Source organism: Mesoplodon densirostris, chromosome 6, assembly GCF_025265405.1.
Source record: "Mesoplodon densirostris isolate mMesDen1 chromosome 6, mMesDen1 primary haplotype, whole genome shotgun sequence".
Classification (NCBI taxonomy): Eukaryota; Metazoa; Chordata; class Mammalia; order Artiodactyla; family Ziphiidae; genus Mesoplodon; species Mesoplodon densirostris.
In genome coordinates, this window is record NC_082666.1 from 34,529,695 (window position 1) to 34,549,881 (window position 20,187).

The window sequence follows — 20,187 nt, forward strand, 5'->3', positions numbered from 1 at the left end:
AATATCCCTCGATCATCACCCATCACATATAATTCCACCACAAAATAGGAAAAGACATTTTTAATATAGGACAAAACTAAATTACCAAAAGAATAAGCCTATTTTGTTAGCTCCTTCAAAGATTAAAATGCCTGTCGGGGTCAGTCCAAGAGAATATTCACAGCCATCTCTTCCCTACAAATAAATGAAGGCACAGTCGGTAGAGGGTTCTAACAGGTCGTCACAGAGCAGAATGCAAAACAGTTTCCTCACCGCATTACTTTGTTTGCACATTGTTTACACGTTTTTCAGTCACCGGGAAAACCAATTACCTAAACGCACACGGTTCTTACCCTGACAACGTGCATGTCTACCCCATACATTTCCAGCCACTTCGCTTTATTCAGATAGGAGAGTTCCGCCTGGGCAGGGCTCTTTCCCCTTAGAAAAACCAACGAGACACATGTGAACTGCAACGCGTACACCCACACAAGCCTGAAGGGCACGGCCCCATGAAGGGGTGCTTGGGGCAATTAAAGGGATGAGGGCTACCGATTTACATCAACATGACACGACCTCCAAGAACAGACTGTTAACTGAGCGGAAAGAGGACAAGGCAGGGCTTATAATAGGAACGCTTAGGGAGACGACTGTGTGTGTGTAGGTTCGTGCATGCGTGTGCGGAGGAGAAAGGCTGGAAGGATACACAGCTGGCTGCTCACGGCGGCTTCGTGCAGGGAGGAGCGTGGGTGGGGTGTGGCAGGGACTGGGGCAAGACTCCACGCCCGCCCGCCCGTTTCTACGTTGTTGTGTCAATGGGGTGTGAGAATGTGCTACGGTCACCCTGCATCTGCAAAGGAGCCAGAATGGCTGTGGGACAAGGGGAAACCACGCTCGGTTTCTGAGTCCAAGAGTGACTGGGCACAGGCAGTGTCTGGGGAAGATGGGCCGGGCGGGAGGAGAGGCGGTGGCCCTGTTATCCAGGCATAAAACTGCTAGACTAGGGTGACTAAGGGAGGAAAGGGACAAAGCAAGAGAGAAGTGGCAGGGCCGGACTTAGCTGTGGTGACCACGTGTCCTGAAATACAACTCTGCAACACATGGTCTCAGACATGAGTGTCCCTGTAAGGAACCCCAGGACACATTTCTAAAGGGTCTGCCCTAGCAGTCCAGGCCATGGACAGAGCCCCAGGTGTGTGGGACCGGGTGGATCAAGGCAGCACCCCTCTGCCTTGGTTAGGAGGCCAGGATGGCCATGGCGTCCCTGGCTATGCAACGAGCAAATCAGGACCAGGCCCTGTACTTCAGAGGAGGAAACAGGAGTATGGCTTGGTTTTTACTGTACATCTCTGGAAAGAGAGAGGTCCTGTGGGCCTTTGAAAAACAGGACTGAAGCACGGGAGAGAAAGAAGTGAAGAGCTGGAGCTGCGATTTTATAGTCATCAACAAAGCCCCTCTGCCATCCAATAGAAGAGTCTGACAAGTGCTTACAAATGACCAAATGCATATATCAGAATGTTAGATAGTAGCATCAAGGTACCTGCACTCTTTCCACCTCTGGAAGATATCAAATTCCATCGCTTCTGTCTGATTTGGAATGAACCGAAACTCAGACACAAGCTCTGGTGTATGTTCTGGAAGCTCGCACTCCCCAAGCTCGGCTGCAGGTTTCATAAAAGGGAGAAAACAGGAGACAGTGAATGCTTTTGGTTATTGCAGCACCAGGTCCAAAGGCACTTGGCCTGACTGTAAACAGCACAGGTACCCCCTCATGTATAACCAACTCCCCGCTTTCAGGAAGATTTAACTCCCACTCGGTCCCTACATGTACGTTCAGAATCCCCATGAAATCACTCCAATGTGCTCCCCACCGGGCCATACACCATCATCTCAGTTATGACTATCCCTCTCCCGACTACTTCTCTGGCCCAGGGAGGCCCTGATTACATTTCCCCCACAAAATTGTAGTGTCTGAATTTGCAATAAAAGGCAATTGCAGGGAATGGGGACCCACCCAGCAACATCCATGTAACAAGGCTCTCGTTAAGGGTGGGTCTGAACAGCACTCCAGAGTCTGCAGTGCTGGAGAGGACCAATCAAGAATGCGGTACAGGCAGAATCAGGGAGAAAAAATCTGGCAGGAGGGAGAAGGAAGAAGTGAGGAGTGAGGGTGGAGGGGGTGAGAAGGCCACGGGAGCAACTGCGGCAACTCAGGCAGAAGCTGGGAGGGAGCCGGCTGTGCAGAAGGGAGCAGCAGCCACGCGGGCGATCCCAGCAAAAGGCCCGAAGCTGCCGCTTGGTCCTGGCTCTTGCCCAGTGCCCCAGGGAATGCAGGGCCCGAGGACACAGGGGGCCCATTTCTCCAGGACATGAATGAGAAAGTCCACTCTCTCCACTCCCCCTACCCTTGCAGTGCAGGAGGCAGACCCCAGAAGGAAAAGGAATCCTCCAGGGTAAAGCAATTATACTCCAATAAAGATGAAAAATATATATATATATACATAAATAAATGAAAAAAAATAAGCAGTAAAGGTGACTAAGGAATGGAAGTATCAGGGAATGGGAGTAACCTGGTCATTAAAAACCTTCCTTATAAGTACAAACATGACAGAATATATGTACTAAAATTACCAAGTAGAAAATCATACAAAAAAATTTGTGTATGAGTCTGATCAGAACTACATTTTTAAAACTCAAACTCATAGACAGAAACTCTGCTTGTCTGTGGGTAGGACCGCAGGTTACGTTCTTCCTTCTACTCATCTGATTGTTGTCCTGATATTCTGTAATAAGCCTGTACTGATTTTATAATTTGAAAAGACTCAGATCAACTTTTAAAACTTGGTAAATACAAAAGTCAGAAGCCAAATCTTACTATGACACTCAAAAATACTTAGTAGTTATAAATGAATACATCACAATTCATTATCCCATAGAAGCTCTGATAAACGAGTCCGCAATATATGTCTATCCGATGTGCTGATGAAATTCCTCATATACAGTTACACGTTAGTATCCTTTTAATTAGTGCTGGCAACTTTAACAAGTGTTTCTTGTGCATGTTAAACTAAAAATCCACCAGTGCATCAGACAGATGGAACAGTCAACGTTGAGAGACAGGCAACCCTCTTACCGTCCAATTCCCACCCACATGCTGATGACTCTCCCCTGTCAGTGCTTCCAGCCTGACCTGTCTGGTGAGCCAGATACAGACTCAAGAAGCTCCCAGAGGCCCCACTGGCCCCTCTCAGCCAAGAGACCCTACACAGATGTCCCCCCACTGGAGCCCACCTTTTCTTCTAACCATTCACTGTCACCATCTCCCATCCTTGGTAGCAGCCTGTGAGTCATCTCTGTCTCCTCTCTCAACACTGAGCCTAATGACCAGGTCCTTCTCCTTGTACCGCTGATGCTATTTTGGGGTGTGTGTTTAACCCCCAGCCTTAGTTTCGGTTTGTTACAGCTACACCTCCTCACTTCACCCCCAGCCCCAGTCGTGGTCTTGCCCCCACCCCTTCTCCCCATCACAGCCACTGTGGCCTTTCTAAAATGCACGTCTGACCAGGCCTGCCTCCCGCTCAAGAGCCTTCAAAGACGCCATGTTGACAGCACGAAGTTCATGCGCTTTAAATGGGGTCAAGGTCACCCGCCCCTCCAGGTTTTTGAACTTGGCCCTCTGACACCAATCAACTGCTAGTGCCTCTCCGCACTTTTCTACTTTGTGCCTTGGTTCCTCTGTTCATCTCCATCTACCGTTCCCCCGACAGGCCTCCACCTTCCAAGCCTCCTGCAGGTCTCTCTTCCTGAAGGAACCACACTGTACTCTGTACGTACACACAGGAGTATGTGATCCGGCCACGAGGTCCTCATGGGACTGAAAGCTACTTGGGGACGGAGACCAAAGCAGAGTACTGTGCCTGGTACACAGGAGACCCTCATTTGTTGAAATGAAAAGCAACAACTTTAAAATGCTAATTACCACTAAGGAATAATGTACCTTGGAGACAGAGAGCAGCTAACTCCACAGCTGTTTCATATGGGCATTTCAATCTTGGAAGGGAAAAAAAGAAAAGAAATTAACTGTAAATACGAACTTTAATATTCATAACCATACAAAATGTCACTAACATCATTTCTCAGAAGGTAGTGATATTTAGATAATGATTTTTGTTCTCGGTGGTTTCTATTTTTGCTGTCTACATTAAAAAATGCAAACAAGCTGACTTACACTCCCTATTTCCCAAAGTCAGTTCTCATCATATGGTAAAATAACCCCATCTAGGTATAGTTCCTCTCAACTCTGAGTAGAGTGGGCAATTTTACTGAATCTGGCAAGAACTGGGAAGTCTGGGAAACTGAATGGAAAGCCTTCCCTTTGCCGTATTATTTTTAAACTTATTTTATCTTGGTCTAGTACGTGCATCTTTTGAAGCTGCCTTCACTCTTTCTTGAAACGAGGTCATAGTGTTACAAATAAACAGAAACCATATCTAAGATTGCCAGGACAGCTGGATACACTCAAGCAATCGAATAACCGAGGCATCACCACAGAGGTGTATTACTACAAATCCAGGGATCTCATTCATATTTACTATTACAAATTTAGTTAGAAAAATAATAATGACATACATTGGTATAGCACTTCATGGTTTTCAAAGCCTTTTCATATATGTATATTATCCAACTTGGTCAACGCATCAAGTGTGTCAACCCCTAGGATGGGTGTTGTCTGTGCTCCCCATCCTCACCTCAGAAATGAGGAACTGAGTGTTCAAGTGTCCTGCCCACAGACGGCCAGCTAGTAGAGGCAACGCTGGGGCCGCCAGAACACTATTCTGCTATGAATTCAGTTAATCAGGCTGACGTGCATGTCAACTGCAAAGTACTGTACAAATGCAAGGCATCGCCATTAATATTTTTCCAGAACAAAGACAATCACCAGTTAAGAGGCTTTTAGTATGAGAAGCACAGTATGGAGAGAGAGAGAGAAATACACACACAATCGAAGATCTGTATTGCATGGTTGAATAAGGCAAATGTATACACTGTACAATCTACTTGTTCTATAGTGTACATTCCACTAGGATTCTCATAGCACATATTCTACAGACAGCTTCCAAATTCGGAAATCACATTTTAAATCTCCTTCAGATTATATTCAAAATCAAAATGTATTCTTGTCAATAATAGCAGGTATTGCTTTTTAGATTCAGTATATCTTAGTTGTTCATGTAACAGAAAAATAGTCAATATGTCTGGTGAAAAATGACACAACTGTAAAAGTTATGACTGCTGAAATCTCATATCCTTAAAATACATACTGCCTGTGAAACCAACCATTTCAGTGCCAGTGCTTCTCGTGCTCAACAATCATTGTATAGCCAGAGACCTAGTGCTTAAAAACCATTTTTAGGAGAGGAAAAGGAAATGAGATGAGATGTCTAAACCTCTTTCTACTAGAATCAGAACATAACCTCTTTACATTACTTAAATGCAGATGGTGATGAGTGAGGCTTTTGGATGATCCAAATACTTGTCAGTGTATACATACTAATAATGTATCTTGCTTGCAAATACGACAAAAGCCGTTATGAATGGGGCAGTGATGTGATCAGGGAGGGAATTATTCCCAGATACACATCACTTAAGATATTAAATGCTCTTGGAAATGCTTCAAGCCATATAGTAATCACGTGAAATAAGATGATGATGAAAGTGATACAAGTATTAGACTCACTTTACAATGCCTGGTGTACTTTTTTTGAATTTTGAAAAGGGAACAAGGGTAAAGAGTTAAAAAACACACACGGTGAACTATTTAGAAAATATACTATGATCTATCCTGAGTTAAGAGTTAGAACAAAAACATACTTACTTTCCTGAAAGAATGTCATGCCTGAGTTGTAAAACAAACAGGTACCTGACAAACATATACAAAAGTCAACAGAGGGTAACTCTTCCAGTCCCCAACTTCCCATCGCAAATCCCACCCCACACACAGCCCGGAATTCTGCATTGTAAAAAGGGAGTCCAAATCAAATGAGAACTTGGGTGGAAGCATCTCCTCCTGTCTCCAGGAAGGCATCCCAGAATCCAGCTAGGAAGGTGAGCGCATGTAGGAATTCGCAAGATACTTGGGGGATGGAACATGGAGCACTGCACAGTCCAATGACACCTCCACATGCCCTTGGGGCTCCAGGAGACACACACACACGTGCACACGCACGCAGGGCTCACACGCAGCATGCAACGTGTCCAATCCAACAGGCAGGGTAGAGCCACTGCGTTGGGCCCTCAGCCGGCCCACCAGCAGATTCCAGAAAGGCTGCAGCTGATTGCATCAAAAAATTTACAGCTGACTGTAGTTAGCAACCACTGGAGGCTTTTTTTCTGGTTCAGTTTAACTGCAGACTCTGCCTTTGAAAAAACAAAGTACACGTGTGCACACACAGACACACACAGACACACACACACACAGGAAACAAAAATACTGGAATTGGATGGCAGCTGGTCACAGGGGTAATGGAAAATGGGGAGAAAGGCAGCAAATAACACAAGTGCAGTTCACTGAAGTAAAAGATTAAGTAAGTGTTCTTTTTACCAGGAGGATGTGGGCATCAGAACCACTTACAGTGCTTTGTAAAAACCAAAGCTGCCCATGCTCCACTCCATACCTACAGAATGAGAATCTTACACACAAGAGTGGTCCCCAGGAATCTGATTTGTTCAAAAGCCTCCCCAGTGTTTCTGATTCACAAACCCTGGTTAAGAATCACTGGCTTTGATGACAGCTAGAAGCAGCACACTTCATAAAGGACTCTAAAGAGAAACACTAGGATAATGTAATTTGTTTGAACTTTGAAAACAATGCACACGGTCACTCTCTGTGGAATGGACATAGGACAATGTGGGTGACGCAGACATGTGGGTGGTGGTGAAGGTTCTAGTACATTCCAGAATGTTACTACTTCTGAGAAGTGCTCAACCACCATTAAACTGAGTACCCACATCAAGGAGGACACAATGCTGACGTGGCCAGAACTTCCAATTCCTATAGGAAAACCTAACCGCAGAAGCCCCCAGGCCGCTCCCATGGGGGGCATGGTGATAAAGTCGGTCTTTATAAACTATTACTTAGGGGGTCACCTCCAAGCCAGTGGCCACCACCATGGATCACCCAGAAGCTTACATGTCACCACAACTGTCCATTACAGACAATGACAAGGAGATTCTGGGGACATCAAAAGCAGCAGAAAGCTGAGTAGAGAATCTCACTGATAGAAGGGTGGCTGGAGGGAAAGTCCACACGTAAAATGTTCTTTAAGCCTCTTTTGCTTTGACACTATTTCTGAAGTCTAAGAGACAGGCAAGGGCAGGTGCACTATAAAAGAAATTCAGTGGGGCGGAAAGGTACCATGATGGACTTCTAACAACTTTGATATTGTAATAATCAAGGGAATATTTCGCAGTTGCTTTAAAAAATAAGGTGGCAATTTTGGAGGGAGAGATGCTCTTCTAATATTTGCCTTCTCTTTTTGTATCTGAGACAAAATTAAAGTGCCATAGACCAACTAGCCAATTTACCCAAGGTCCAACAAAATAGGAATGTGACAAGAAAATAAATTTTAAAATTTTGATTCACTATGAAAAAGGTCCAGTCAAGCAAAGTGTGGATTTTCAACAGAATACAGAGATAAGCACACACAAAGTGCTAATAACAGTTGCTCAGAATATAAAGACAGCAGATGAAAGAGGCAACAAACCCACAGTTTAGAAGACCCATGGATTGTAAGTAAGGCAAGTGCTACGGGGTGTGGGTGGGTAGGAGGATCTTGTTTTGCATCTTGTCCTACCTTGTAAACTCTTCACGAAGGTTGTTCGGTTCTGAAGAATAATATTTAACTCGAAAGTGCAAAGCATAAGCAGGTCCAACTAAGCATTTGGAGATGGAAGGTTGAAGATCACAGAATGGACAAAAGGAAAAACATGTTAAATCTATTAACATATCCACCACGGACTCTGGGAGGTAACAACGGAACATACAAAGCTAGTAAGTTCTTTTCAATACTAGCTTGGAAAACGAAAATGGACTTCAGTTTTGACAAAGATAGTTTAGCTAGTAATCTCATTCTGGAAAAAAACCCTCATCATCTAGATGAATTACTAAGAGCTAACCTTTTACTTTCACCCCTGATTGCCAAGATACTCCAAAGTGATACTAACTTTTAACAAAATACTAAGTGGGCTAAAGGAAAGTGACACATAAACAGTCAAGTGTTCTGTAATCTAAAAATACTATGGTAGGGCTTCCCTGGTGGTGCAGTGGTTGAGAGTCCGCCTGCCGATGCAGGGGACGCGGGTTCGTGCCCCGGTCCGGGAAGATCCCACATGCTGCGGAGCGGCTAGGCCCATGAGCCATGGCTGCTGAGCCTGCGTGTCCGGAGCCTGTGCTCCGCAACGGGAGACGCCACAATAGTGAGAGGCCCGTGTACCGCAAAAAAAAAAAGTATTAAATTAAAAAAAATTACTCATACATAAACCACATTGAAGAAATCTGGTTACCACAACTATAAAATCAGAGAGCCGGACCAGACTGTCAAAGATCCTTCCTGCTCTCCCATTCTCTGAATCTACTTCATAACTCATGAGAAAATGAATGTCACAGGTATAAACTCATGTTTCTGAACAGCATATTTATCAGTCCTCATTGGGAGAAGTGTCTGATTTCAAATGAGGGCATAGTCTGTTTTTTAACATCTACTAAAAACTCTTATTCAAATTTTAAACTCTAATATTTAGCCAGCCTTAGGAAATTAAAATTCATCCTTAAAATTGAATCCATTTGAAAATGCTCCCAAGTTCTAATGAAAATGTAATACCTCAAAACATTGGCAAAGGAGTTTACTCTCTGATAAAAGAAGGTAGTAAATTAAATTCTGCTTACTTACTTTTCATCTGCTTTTTTATGGGTTTGGAATGATCCAGCCAGTGCTGAAAGAAAGAAAACAAATTTTTTCTTAGGAATAGTTCATCAGTAAGATTACACAGTCCCTTGGAGTTACCCTGCCCTACAACTCTTAGTAATTAAAACCAGGGATTGTACCAGATCATGAGCTCTTAGGCTGGGGATCTGCAAACAGCTTGGAATGGTATAAAAATACCTGTGCTACATGAAAAGATGCTCAACATCACTAATTATGAGACAAATGCAAATCCAAACCACAACAAGGTATCACCTCACATGGGTCAGAATGGGCATCAACAAAAAGTCTACAAATAATAAATGCTGGAGAGGATAAGGGAAAAGTGAACCCTCACACACTGCTGGTGGGAATGTAAATTGGAACAGCCACTATGGAGAACAATATGGAGGTCCCTTAAAAAACGAAAAATAGAACCATTTGATCCAGCAATTCTACTCCTGGGTATATATCCAAAAAAACTGAAAACATTAATTCGAAAAGATACACACACCTCAATGTTCATAGCAGCACTATTTATAATAGCCAAGCCAAGTGCCCATCAACAGATGACTGGTTTAAGAAGATGTGTGTGTGTGTGTGTGTGTTTGTGTGTGTATAACAGACTATTATTCAGCCATAAAAAAGAATGAAATATTGCCATTTGCAGCAGCATGGATGGACCTAGAGATTATCATACTAAGTGAAGTAAGTCGCAGAAAGACAAATATTACATGATATCATTTATATGTGGAATCTAAAAAGTAATACAAATGAATCTATATACAAAATGGAAACAGACTCACAAAAATAGAAAACAAACTTATGGTTACCAAAGGGGGAAGGGGAGAGGGATAAATTAGGAGTTTGGGATTAAACTACAGATGCAAACTACTATACATAAACTAGATAAGCAACAAAGATTTACTGTATAGCACAGGGAACCATATTCAATATTTTGTAACAACCTATAATGGAAAATAATCTGAAAAAATATATATATATAACTGAATCACTTTGCTGTATACCTGAAACTAACACAACATTATAAATAAACTATACTAAAATTAAAAAAAAGAAAAAATACCTATGCTTATGCACATTGAGAGCATTTCTCCTGGGGAGAGTTAGCTTTCCAAAGTGGTGCCTAAAATAACCTAACACCCTTTACCTCATTGATCTATAAAGTCCCTTCTAGTCAGTGGAGCCACCAACTGCCTTTTCCTTCCGAGTTTTCTCAAGTTACAACCAAGTCTCCGTTAATCTAGTAATGACTACAAGCCCCACCGTCGAAAATCTCTGCTCATACACAGGTTCTGGCATACTGTTGCCCTAAACTCTAAAATTTAAAACCAAAATTCATGACCCTTTAAATGACCCGCACTGAAGATGGAAAGACAGGAGGGGATTTGCCTGAGAGAATTCTGCTCTGGTCCATGAAGGCATTTCAACTTCCCCTAGTTTTCACCAGAAACACCACTTCAGTCTTATCCATCCAAGGAAACTGCAAAACCATTTCCCTCATATAAACGTTCCTCTATAACATCCAAGTTGTTGATACTACAGTCCTGAGGCGCCTCAGGAGCTTGACTTCCATGGAAATCAACATTTAGGAACATGAAACTGTGAGCCCCTCCAGGTGAACACGAGCCTCAAAGGGCAGGGACCATGCACTCAATCATCTCTGAGTTTCCTGTGCCAAACACAGAGCCTGTACCCAGCAGGCCCATATCAGATGCTTGAGAAATAAATGTTCAACATAATTTTTTAAATGAGGCAAATAGAGACCTTCCCATCCCTTTATGTAAATTCCATGCACGTGGAACATCGCTGTTAGGATGTTGGAACAACACAGCCCGCAGCAGGTTTCTCACTAGCTGTTCAAAATCCGAGGCCAAGATACTTTCAGAAGCAATCTAAACTCTGCACATTCTAATAATGAGAAAGGGTGGGACTAAGTGAGTACAGTGCACTCTACCCCTCACCAAAGAGCCCACTCTAACTGTGTGGGAGGAGGGGGAGAAGGAAACACAGAAGCAAATAAGAAATGAATTAAAATACCATAAGCTGGGAGCAGTGCAATGGGAGACCGTGGGCTGTGTCAACCCCACTGCCCAGCTAGGCAACCGTGCGATCAAAGCACCGGATCCCCACAGCCCGATGCCTATCTCAAACCTCGTGGACAGGATGCTTTATCTCACTGTTCATAGCTTTGAATGGAAAATGACCTAAATGTCCATCAACAAAGATGGATTAAAACAATGGCTCCTCCATATAATGAAATACTATTCAGCCTTTAAAACTGATTTAGGCCTATATTTATTGATGTGGCAATAGATCCACAGCACAATGTGAGATGGAAAAAAAAAGGCAGGTAGGATCCCTTTATAGAAAATTATTATTTCCTATCAACATATGTCTAGAAGAATTTATAGAGGTTATTTCTGACTGTGGGACTGGGAATGACATCTACTGTTTTTCTTTTTTAATTTTCTGCATAGTTTTTTTCCTTTGAACGGGAATATTATTTTCACGGTGGTGGGCTGGGTTGCCAACTTCCATCATTTCATTCATCACTTGCCTATCGGGCAGTTTCTGATGATCAATTTGTATCATTAGAACTAAGTCTCACTGCTGCCCTCAAGCAAGCTGGAAATGCTGGACCTTAGCCCCTGGGAGGACACATAAAGACTTGATAAAAACATAATATTTACTTTCCTGCCAAAGCAAGTATCATGCTAATGGCTTGGCTAAACCTGTTCTTCCCCTCACTTTCAAATCAATTTATCCTTAGCAGGCAAGGAAAGTTCTCCCTGCAACCAGTCTTCTAATCTTATTAGCCCCAGAGGCTCAGAGATTAAAGGAGCTTGTCCCATCTCTTTCCCTTCTCAAGTCTCCTTACTGTATTTGGAATAGAACAAACTTCAGCCCACTGTTCCTCTCCCTCTACTGTCAAACTCTAATCTTTTTTTTTTTTTTTGTGGTACGCGGGCCTCTCACTGTTGTGGCCTCTCCCGTTGCGGAGCACAGGCTCAGGACGCGCAGGCTCAGCGGCCATGGCTCACGGGCCCAGCTGCTCCGCGGCATGTGGGATCTTCCCGGACCGGGGCACGAACCCACGTCCCCTGCATCGGCAGGCGGACTCTCAACCACTGCGCCACCAGGGAAGCCCTCAAACTCTGATCTTGATCCAGGCCCAACCTGTGTCGTTTCCTCAGCTATAGTTTTCAACCCTGGCTATGTGTTTCAATCACAAATACCCAGGTCCCATGCAAGATCATTAAACAGAATCTCAGATCGTTAGTGTTTTTTAAAGGCCCCCAGTGTGCCCATTAAATGTTTAGTGTTGAAGTTTTCCTGCATCCTCTCCTACCCAAGAATATGTCCTAATAATGATCCTGGGGATCTTGAAACATCCACGACCCCTTCTGAATATTGCTGTCTGAAATCTCAAGTAATTTCAGGGTTTATTAGCTAGACGTCTACAACCCGTGTTAACTGACAGGCAGATCATGGCTAGATGCCCCTCCTGGACAGCAGACACCTTTCCCTCTGACCACACTGCTAAAGAAGCCCCCTATCAGCAACTTCCCTGGCGGTCCAGTGGTTAAGACTTCACCTTCCAATGCAGGGGTGTGGGTTCGATCCCTGGTAGGGGAGATAAGATCCCACATGCCTTGCGGCCAATAAAACCCCAAAACATAAGCAATATTGTAACAAATTCAATGAAGACTTTAAAAATGGTCCGCATCAAAAAAAAAAAAATCTAAAAAAAAAGAAGCCCCCTTATCCATGAGTGCTGGCCTCCATCCATCCTTCCCACCTAGCCACCAGCCACAGAGCCCTGCCCAGAGCAGGACCCGCCAGGATTGAGGCCTGTGAAAAGTCTGGGGCTCACAAAGCCGGGAAAAGAATCAGAAACAGCTCCATTTAAAGAGCTCCTTGGGCCTCCCTGGTGGCGCAGTGGTTGAGAGTCCGCCTGCCGATGCAGGGGACACGGGTTCGTGCCCCGATCCCGGAGGATCCCACATGCCGCGGAGCGGCTGGTCCCGCGAGCCATGGCCGCGGAGCCTGTGTGTCTGGAGCCTGTGCTCCGCAACGGGAGAGGCCACAGCAGTGAGAGGCCCGCGTACAGCAAAAATAAATAAATAAATAAATAAATAAAATAAATAAATAAATAAAGAGCTCCTTGACCCCGTGGTGTTCAGATCAGGTTTGCTCATCTGCATCAGAGGTGATAAGAAATCCAGTCACAAGCCTAAAACAAGAGATGATAAAATCTATCTCGTATCCAACCAGTTCAAAATGACCCGAGTTTTCTTCTTAGCTGTAGGAGCTGACCAGACTCTGATCACTCATGCTTAATCCCATAAGACCACCCTGGGACTTGAAGACGCTGGGGGCACTCAGGCCCAACGTGGCATTTAATAAATTATATCCTATACTTGGCTTGAAGCCCTATTCAGCAGCAGCAGGACCTGTCTTGGATGTTCACCTGCATTCGGCTAAGTACTGCCAGGCCGCCTGTCGGCAGGGGCCAAGGCAAATGGCTCCAGCTCTCTTAACAGACCTTTAAACCAGTCACTGGAAACAGACAGGTGCCTTTCTGAGTTCAAAGGGCAAGACATTTAACTCAAACACTCTAACAGGTATTAGGTGGTTCTGATCTGAATTTCTCATCCAAGTCCATCTGGCAAAACCCTTCTCATAAATCGAGATGTGAGATGATCTGGCAAAGCCCATCTGTTCTGATAGTACATCAGTTCTAGAATTAGGACATACATAAGGCTGGTTATAGAAGTTAATTGTCTAAAATCTACACAGAAGCACTTGAATCACAATGGCCAGGAGACGCTCAGGGGTTGAAGAGGGTCTGGGTCTAAAAACTCTGCCTGTACAACACTGGGCCATCACGTTTGAGTGATGGAACTCGTAACTGGCTTTCTAGTACCTCTAGATTTTCTTGGCTTGTAAAAAGTGTCTAGTTTCCATTTAAATTAGAGCTGGAAGGAATCTGAGAGATAATCATATCCAAAGGATGTAAAGAGAAAGAAGAGAATGAACACTTTTGGAGCTTATTGTGTGTGATGTTGTGACTCATAATAAGAAACGTATATATTTGGTCTTTGTCAGTTTCTGGCACAAAGCTCCTAAAACCCCTATAATTTCCTAAGTGGTAACAGCAGTAAAAGCGTCTTAACATTCATAATGAAACCCTTTCAATGATACCTGAGTTTACGTGAATGAGGTGACTTTAGGAAAGCACCTAAGGATGGGGCTTGTTGCCAGGGGAACCAAACACATGATTGATTACAGGGTTAGAACTTTCAGTCCCCCGCCACCTCCCCGACCTCTGGGAAGGGGAGAGGGGCTGGAGGTTGGATCAATCACCAATGGCCGATGATTTAATCAATCATGTCTATGTAATGCAGCCTCCATAAAAACCCAAAAGGACAAGGTTCATAGACCTTCTGGGTTGGTGAACACACGGAGGTTTGGGAGAAGCGGCGTGTTCACAGAAGGCATGAAAGCTCCCCACCTCCCCAACCCCTATACCTTGCCCTACGCATCTGTTTCAAATGGCTGTTCCTGAGTTACATCCTTTTATAATAAACTGGTAACCTAGAAAGTAAACCGTTCCCCTGATTTCTGCGATTGGCTCCAGCAAATTAAACCCAAAGAGGGGGTCATGGGAAACTCCCACCTATAGCCGGTAGGTCAGAAGCACAGGTGACAACGTGGACTTGGGATTAGCACCTGAAGTGTGTGTGTACGTGTGGTGCGGGGGTTGGTGGGGAGTCCTGAGGGACTGAGCCCTTAATCCGACATTGTCTTCAGGCCGACAGTGTCAGAATGCATTGCTTGTAGTGTTGGAAAAAACACCCCTTACATTATGTCACATCCATCCCTTTCTCAGGCTTCGAGCAGCCGTGGAGAGGGCTCAAGGTACCCTGGATCACAGCGCTAACGAGGCAGGATTCTGACTCAGGCTGTGTCGGCATCCGGTGCTCTGGGTCTCCGCACCACACCCCAGCAGGACACACCTTCTCTGCCTACGGGAGGGATCCCTCTTCATCCTCGTTCAGCATGAAGCCCTGTCAACCCATTCACGCCAGCTACTCGAGCTTTCCTTGGGGATTCATTTAAATCAACTGCAGAGACCCCTTCCCTTTATCAATAGCTTCCCACTCAGCACCAATACCTGCACATGGACAGGAAAACACTCTCTCTGCCAACATTCAGAAGCAGGCTGCTGGGAGGCCTGAGGCATTTCTTGAGCTGTTGCACGTCTTTGAGAAGGAGGCAGGAGATCAGAGTTCAAGTCCCAGCCCTGCCACTTGCCTGGCATGTGGCCAGGAACAAGCCCCCCGCCCCAAGCCCCCCGTCCCATCCCCTCAGCTTCCTCATCTGTGCACTGAGTGGTCCCCTAACACAAGAATCAACTCAGTGTCCGTGGCAACTGTAATGAACTGTTCAAATGAAAGGAAGGGTTTAAGATGTTTTCTCTGACAGTAACATGTCCCACTACTAGTGTTTATACTCTCCAACCCTAACCCCACATACATCTGAAATGGTAGGAGCACCAGCAGTGTCCACACAAGTGGCAAATGTGATGACTTCCAGGCACCCATCAGGGTGAAGCCACAACAGTCCCTCTGGCGTCCACGTAGTCCTTCCAGCAGTCACCGTGCCTGTGTGTCAACCTCCCCTCACAGCCCTGGGCCTCTAATTACCCATGTACCCGATTCCGTGCTGCAAAAACCAGGTGAAAAACACCTCACAAGTCTGAGACAAAGGCCAAAGACCACCTTTTCTGGATTCCTTGCTGCAAAACGGACTACCATGAAATGCTCCCTTTTCACGTTGGGAGGGGCTTTGGAAGGGACTGAGGATGGCTACACCTACCCTGTAGAACGCCCGCCCCGAGATGGGGACGGAGACTTCTGCTTGGTGGGGCTACGGTTACCCCAGCCCCAAATCCCTGCCGCTCCTCTGCCTGGCAAAGTCCTCTCATCCTCTGTGGCTGTGGCCCACCCCACGTTCGCCCTTCCCCTCTGATACCCTGATCACCTGATCAGCAACACTCAGCCTCCAGGCTCATAGACGGGAGGACAGTGAACAGTATAGTCTATAACCGTGAACAGTATAGTCTGAGACTTAACTTTCCAGGTTTCAGGATCTTAACACAGAAATTCTGGGATTGGTTTTTTGTTCTAAGACTCTGAGTCCTAAGATACTTTAAGTACACTAACTGTGGTGGATATTTTATTGGATAATTTTATATTTATCATAAAAAAAAACGGAGCCCCCAGTTTTCCAAGGGACCACTTGTCTGTCTCCCTCACAAGAATGTGGCAGGTGGGGGGACACTGTCCAGTCTACCTCTGCACCACAGAGCTTGTTACTGAGTAAGCTCCACGTCAAAGTTTGCTGAATGGCTACTGACTGAATGTTTTCTTTCCACGGGTGTGGCTGTGTGTACGTGGCTGTGATGTTCCCTTGTGTAATGGAATCAGTATAACCCAGTGGAAAGTGCTGGCCTTTGGAATGAGAGACCAGGTTCTGAATCCCGGCTCTGTCCCTTACTTTAACCTTTACAAGGTTTCTAGTGAGCCTCAGCTTCCTCATCTGTGAAACGGGTCTGCTTTATGGCCAGCTTCACAGATCAATACTGAATGTTAAACAAGAGTTATATAAAGCCTTTAGTTTGTTGCCTGCCTCAGGGCTCATCAGAGTAGAAACTCAGTAAACAGCACCTACCAGAACAGTCTAAGAAAGCTGGGTGGGTGCAGGCCAGAGCCCTGGGCTCTCAGAAGAAAGCTTTGATATGTAAAAATAGAACCCCTGCCCCTGCTTTGAGCTGTGCCAAAGTGACAACTACAGAGTGGGTTCCTGGGTGGCTTTCCTGCTTTGATATGGAAAAGGGAAAGAGGAGGCCCCAGCCCCAACCGCTAAAAATAGGCGATGCCAATAGACTTTGACCTTGCTTCAGGGCTGGACTGTGCACTATGGAAACCAGGCTTGGCTCTGCAGCAAGCTGGGAATATAAGCTGGGGATGCAGAGATCCAAGAACCCTGGAACCCCCAGCCCTCTGATTTGCATATCAGGGGCTGGGTGGGGATGTCATTCCTTGCAGGAGCCTCAATTATGGGGCAATAAGCCAATGGCCAAGTGGACCATTCCCTTCTGGGCCCCCTTCTATCACACCTGCCACCAACTGCTTTGTCCCAGGCCTTTGGGAAAAATCATTGGCTCAGCGAACTTTCCCAGAGGTCTCATCTAAATTGCTAAGGTCTCTCCCACGGACAAGGCAGCCTTGAGCTTCCAGCTAACCTCAGTGCATCACCTCTGGGGGCCGTGATGACTTCTGGTCCCCCCGGCCTGCCCAGCTGGGAAGAAGAGACCCACACCCGTGCTGGATTACAAAACCTTTCTCTTCCATTAACTCACTGAGTCCTTCAATTTCCCTCTGAAATGGATGTTACTACATTCACCTTGGTGTTAGGAAAACTGAGGCTCCAGAGTACAGTGTACCGAAAAGAACACTTAAAACCCGAAATCATAAAACCTGGGTTCGCACACAAGCTGTGCTACTCACTAAGTGACTTGCCAAGGTCTAAGGACTTTGGTTTCACCACCAGAGATGGAGAAATTTGACAAATGGCTCCTAAGGTCCCTTCTGGGGCTAAAGACGAAAGTTCTAGGTTGTATGCCATGTCACCAATAGTCACCAAGTTAAGAAGAGGAGGACCTAAGTCTTAGGATCTAATCAGAAAGGTTTGTTCATATACACAAATAATGACCCTGAGGCCAAATTAGCAAACTGCCAGGGAGGGCAAAATAAGCTCAGGTTTACAAAGAGGAGGAAAAACATTTTGGGAGTTCAGGACATGCTGCACGAAGGGCTGTCATCGGAGGTGGTCTTGAAAGATGGCCAGAGGTTTAAACAGGATGAGAAAGGGTGTTCTGGGAGGGGAACCAGCACAAGCAAGGTGCGGGCAGTACCAGACCCAGCCTACAATGAACCCAGCTTAGATGTCAAACCGATGAGAAGAAGAGGCCTGGGAGCTGTCGCTGCCCCACATCTCTAGGATCCTCAGAGTTCAGCAGATGAGGACCCTACGCCTGCTCTTGTGGGGAAGAAAAGCACATCATATTCACAGAGCTGCATGCTTGAAAGGTTTTAGCACCTGCAGAATCTGAGCATCTGCAGGTGTGTGGCCTGGGAAGGACGCCTGGATCTCACCGTGAACATCCCCCCTGCTGCACAGGGCCAGGGCACCAGCGGACGGGAAAGCCTGGCAGCCAAGTGAGCAGAGGCTCACAGCAGAGTCTTTCATAGTGGAGTCACATCCTTGGCTTTCTGGGAACCCGTGTGGCTGGAAAGCAGTTGCCTGGGGATGAGGACACGCCACCAGAAGAACAGGTACTTGGCTCTAATGGCAGAAATAACAGGTATCTTCTCCCTGACTAGAGAAGATTTGTGGGGCAGACACACCTGCCTCTCCTTTAGACTCAGAATCACTGGACATTAGAACTAGAAGAGCTCTTGGGAGAACAGGTCCAAGAACCCCATTTTAGGGATTTTCCTGGCAGTCCAGTGGTTAAGACTCCACGCTTCCACTGCAGGGGGTGCGGGTTTGATCCTTGGTTGGGGAACTAAGATTACACATGCTGCCTGGGGTGGTCAAAAGAAAAAAAAGAGGGGCTTCCCTGCTGGCACAGTGGTTAAGAATCCACCTGTCAATGCAGGGGACACATTCAATCCCTGGTCCGGGAAGATCCCATGTGCCGCGGAGCAACTAAGCCTGTGCGCCCCAACTACTAAGCCTGTGCTCTAGAGCCTGCGAGCCACAACTACTGAAGTCCGCAGGCCTAGAGCCCGTGCTCTTCAAGAGAAGCCACCGCAATGAGAAGCCCGCACACCGCATCGAAGAGTAGCCCCCACTCGCCACAACTAGAGAAAGCCCACACAGCAATGAAGAACCAACACAGCCAAAAATAAGTAAATAAATAAAAGAACCCCATTTTACAGATGAGAAAACTGAGCCCAAGGGAGAAAAGGTGGCTTATCTAAAGCCCATCAAATGAGTTGGGGCAGATCAAGAGTAAGGTCCAGGTCTGACTCAGTCCAGGGCCATAAACAATCTGAAGCCGAAGATACCACACATGTTAGGACAACAGGAGAAGGCAGAACAGAGAAGAGTTTCCGGGATGAGGAGGGCTGGCAAGTGTCAGATGCTGGGGACAGCAAGGAGGACTCTAAACTCAGCACCCAGGAAGCAACTGGAAATGGAACTCTGACGTAGGTGTAGTGAGTAAATGCTGGAGGAACAGGCCAACTCCCTTAAAACAAAGTAGTAAAAAGGATGGACAGAGAGAAAAAAGAAACTTTGAGATGCAGGGAAGAAAACTCAAGGCGTTTCAGCTAAATGACTCGGTCTTCTCAGTAGGTGGCAAGGCCAACCGTGAGACCAGTCTTTGTGGGAACTGGACTACGGGTCTGTGATCCAGAGTCAGAGGGGAACCCTGGGGCATTCCAGAGTTGGGATTAACCCCCAGAGTCCACTGGGGGTTAATGAGGCTCCAAGAGCAGCTCAGGGGCTTGGACTCTGCTGAACCTGTGATCTGTGATTTGTGCTGGTGCCAAAACGCACAGCCCGTGGCTCTCTAGCAATGCCTGGCAGCCCGGGAGAAGCAGCAGAGGAAGCATATGGGCCTGCGTGCGTGTCAAAGGGAGGCCAGGGGACAGTCAGGGGAGCAGGAGAATCAAAGGGCAAGTGGGAACACGGGTGAGACAGCTGAGCTTTGCCAGGCCGGGAGGGAGGACAGAGTAGGAGGGGTTGTCGTGGGCCAAGGCCACGTGTAGAGGAACTGGAAGGACGCGATCACGGGACGTTGTCGTGCGATGAGAAATGACAGAATTCTGGATCTTGGAGTGATTGGGGTGGTGACAGGACCAGAAGTGTGAGGTTTGCTCAAATGAAGCTTCAGTGAGAGGAAACCATGTCTGGAATGTTTAGAGGGGTCAGCAATTTGAGTTCTGAGGTTGCCCAGGGAAGAGAAAAACAGGCACCCGAGGCCTTGAAGGACGGGAAGGAGAGCGCTGAGGTTAGAGGACACAGCACTGGGTGGTCCAACCTCAAAGGAAGCAGAACTGCATGGGGGAGGGGACAGGGAAAAGCTGGTCTGCCCTCCCCAGGGCCACAGTAGCCAGAGTGAGAGTCTCTGGCTCACAGGAAGGAA

The 20,187-nt window shown here is 46.1% G+C and overlaps 1 protein-coding gene across 3 annotated transcripts in view; it reads right to left on the minus strand.

Moving 5' to 3' along the window:
• Positions 1 to 20,187, minus strand: part of EPB41L4B (erythrocyte membrane protein band 4.1 like 4B) — a 139,130-nt gene that overhangs the window by 77,201 nt on the left and 41,742 nt on the right. For all 3 annotated transcript variants that reach the window (XM_060100638.1, XM_060100639.1, XM_060100641.1), the window contains exons 3-9: positions 8,928 to 8,970; positions 7,833 to 7,911; positions 5,855 to 5,899; positions 3,977 to 4,029; positions 1,520 to 1,640; positions 333 to 420; positions 86 to 174 (exon numbers count right to left, since the gene is read on the minus strand). In XM_060100638.1, the coding sequence (XP_059956621.1) occupies positions 86 to 174; positions 333 to 420; positions 1,520 to 1,640; positions 3,977 to 4,029; positions 5,855 to 5,899; positions 7,833 to 7,911; positions 8,928 to 8,970 (518 nt within the window). The remainder of the gene's footprint in view (positions 1 to 85; positions 175 to 332; positions 421 to 1,519; positions 1,641 to 3,976; positions 4,030 to 5,854; positions 5,900 to 7,832; positions 7,912 to 8,927; positions 8,971 to 20,187) is intronic.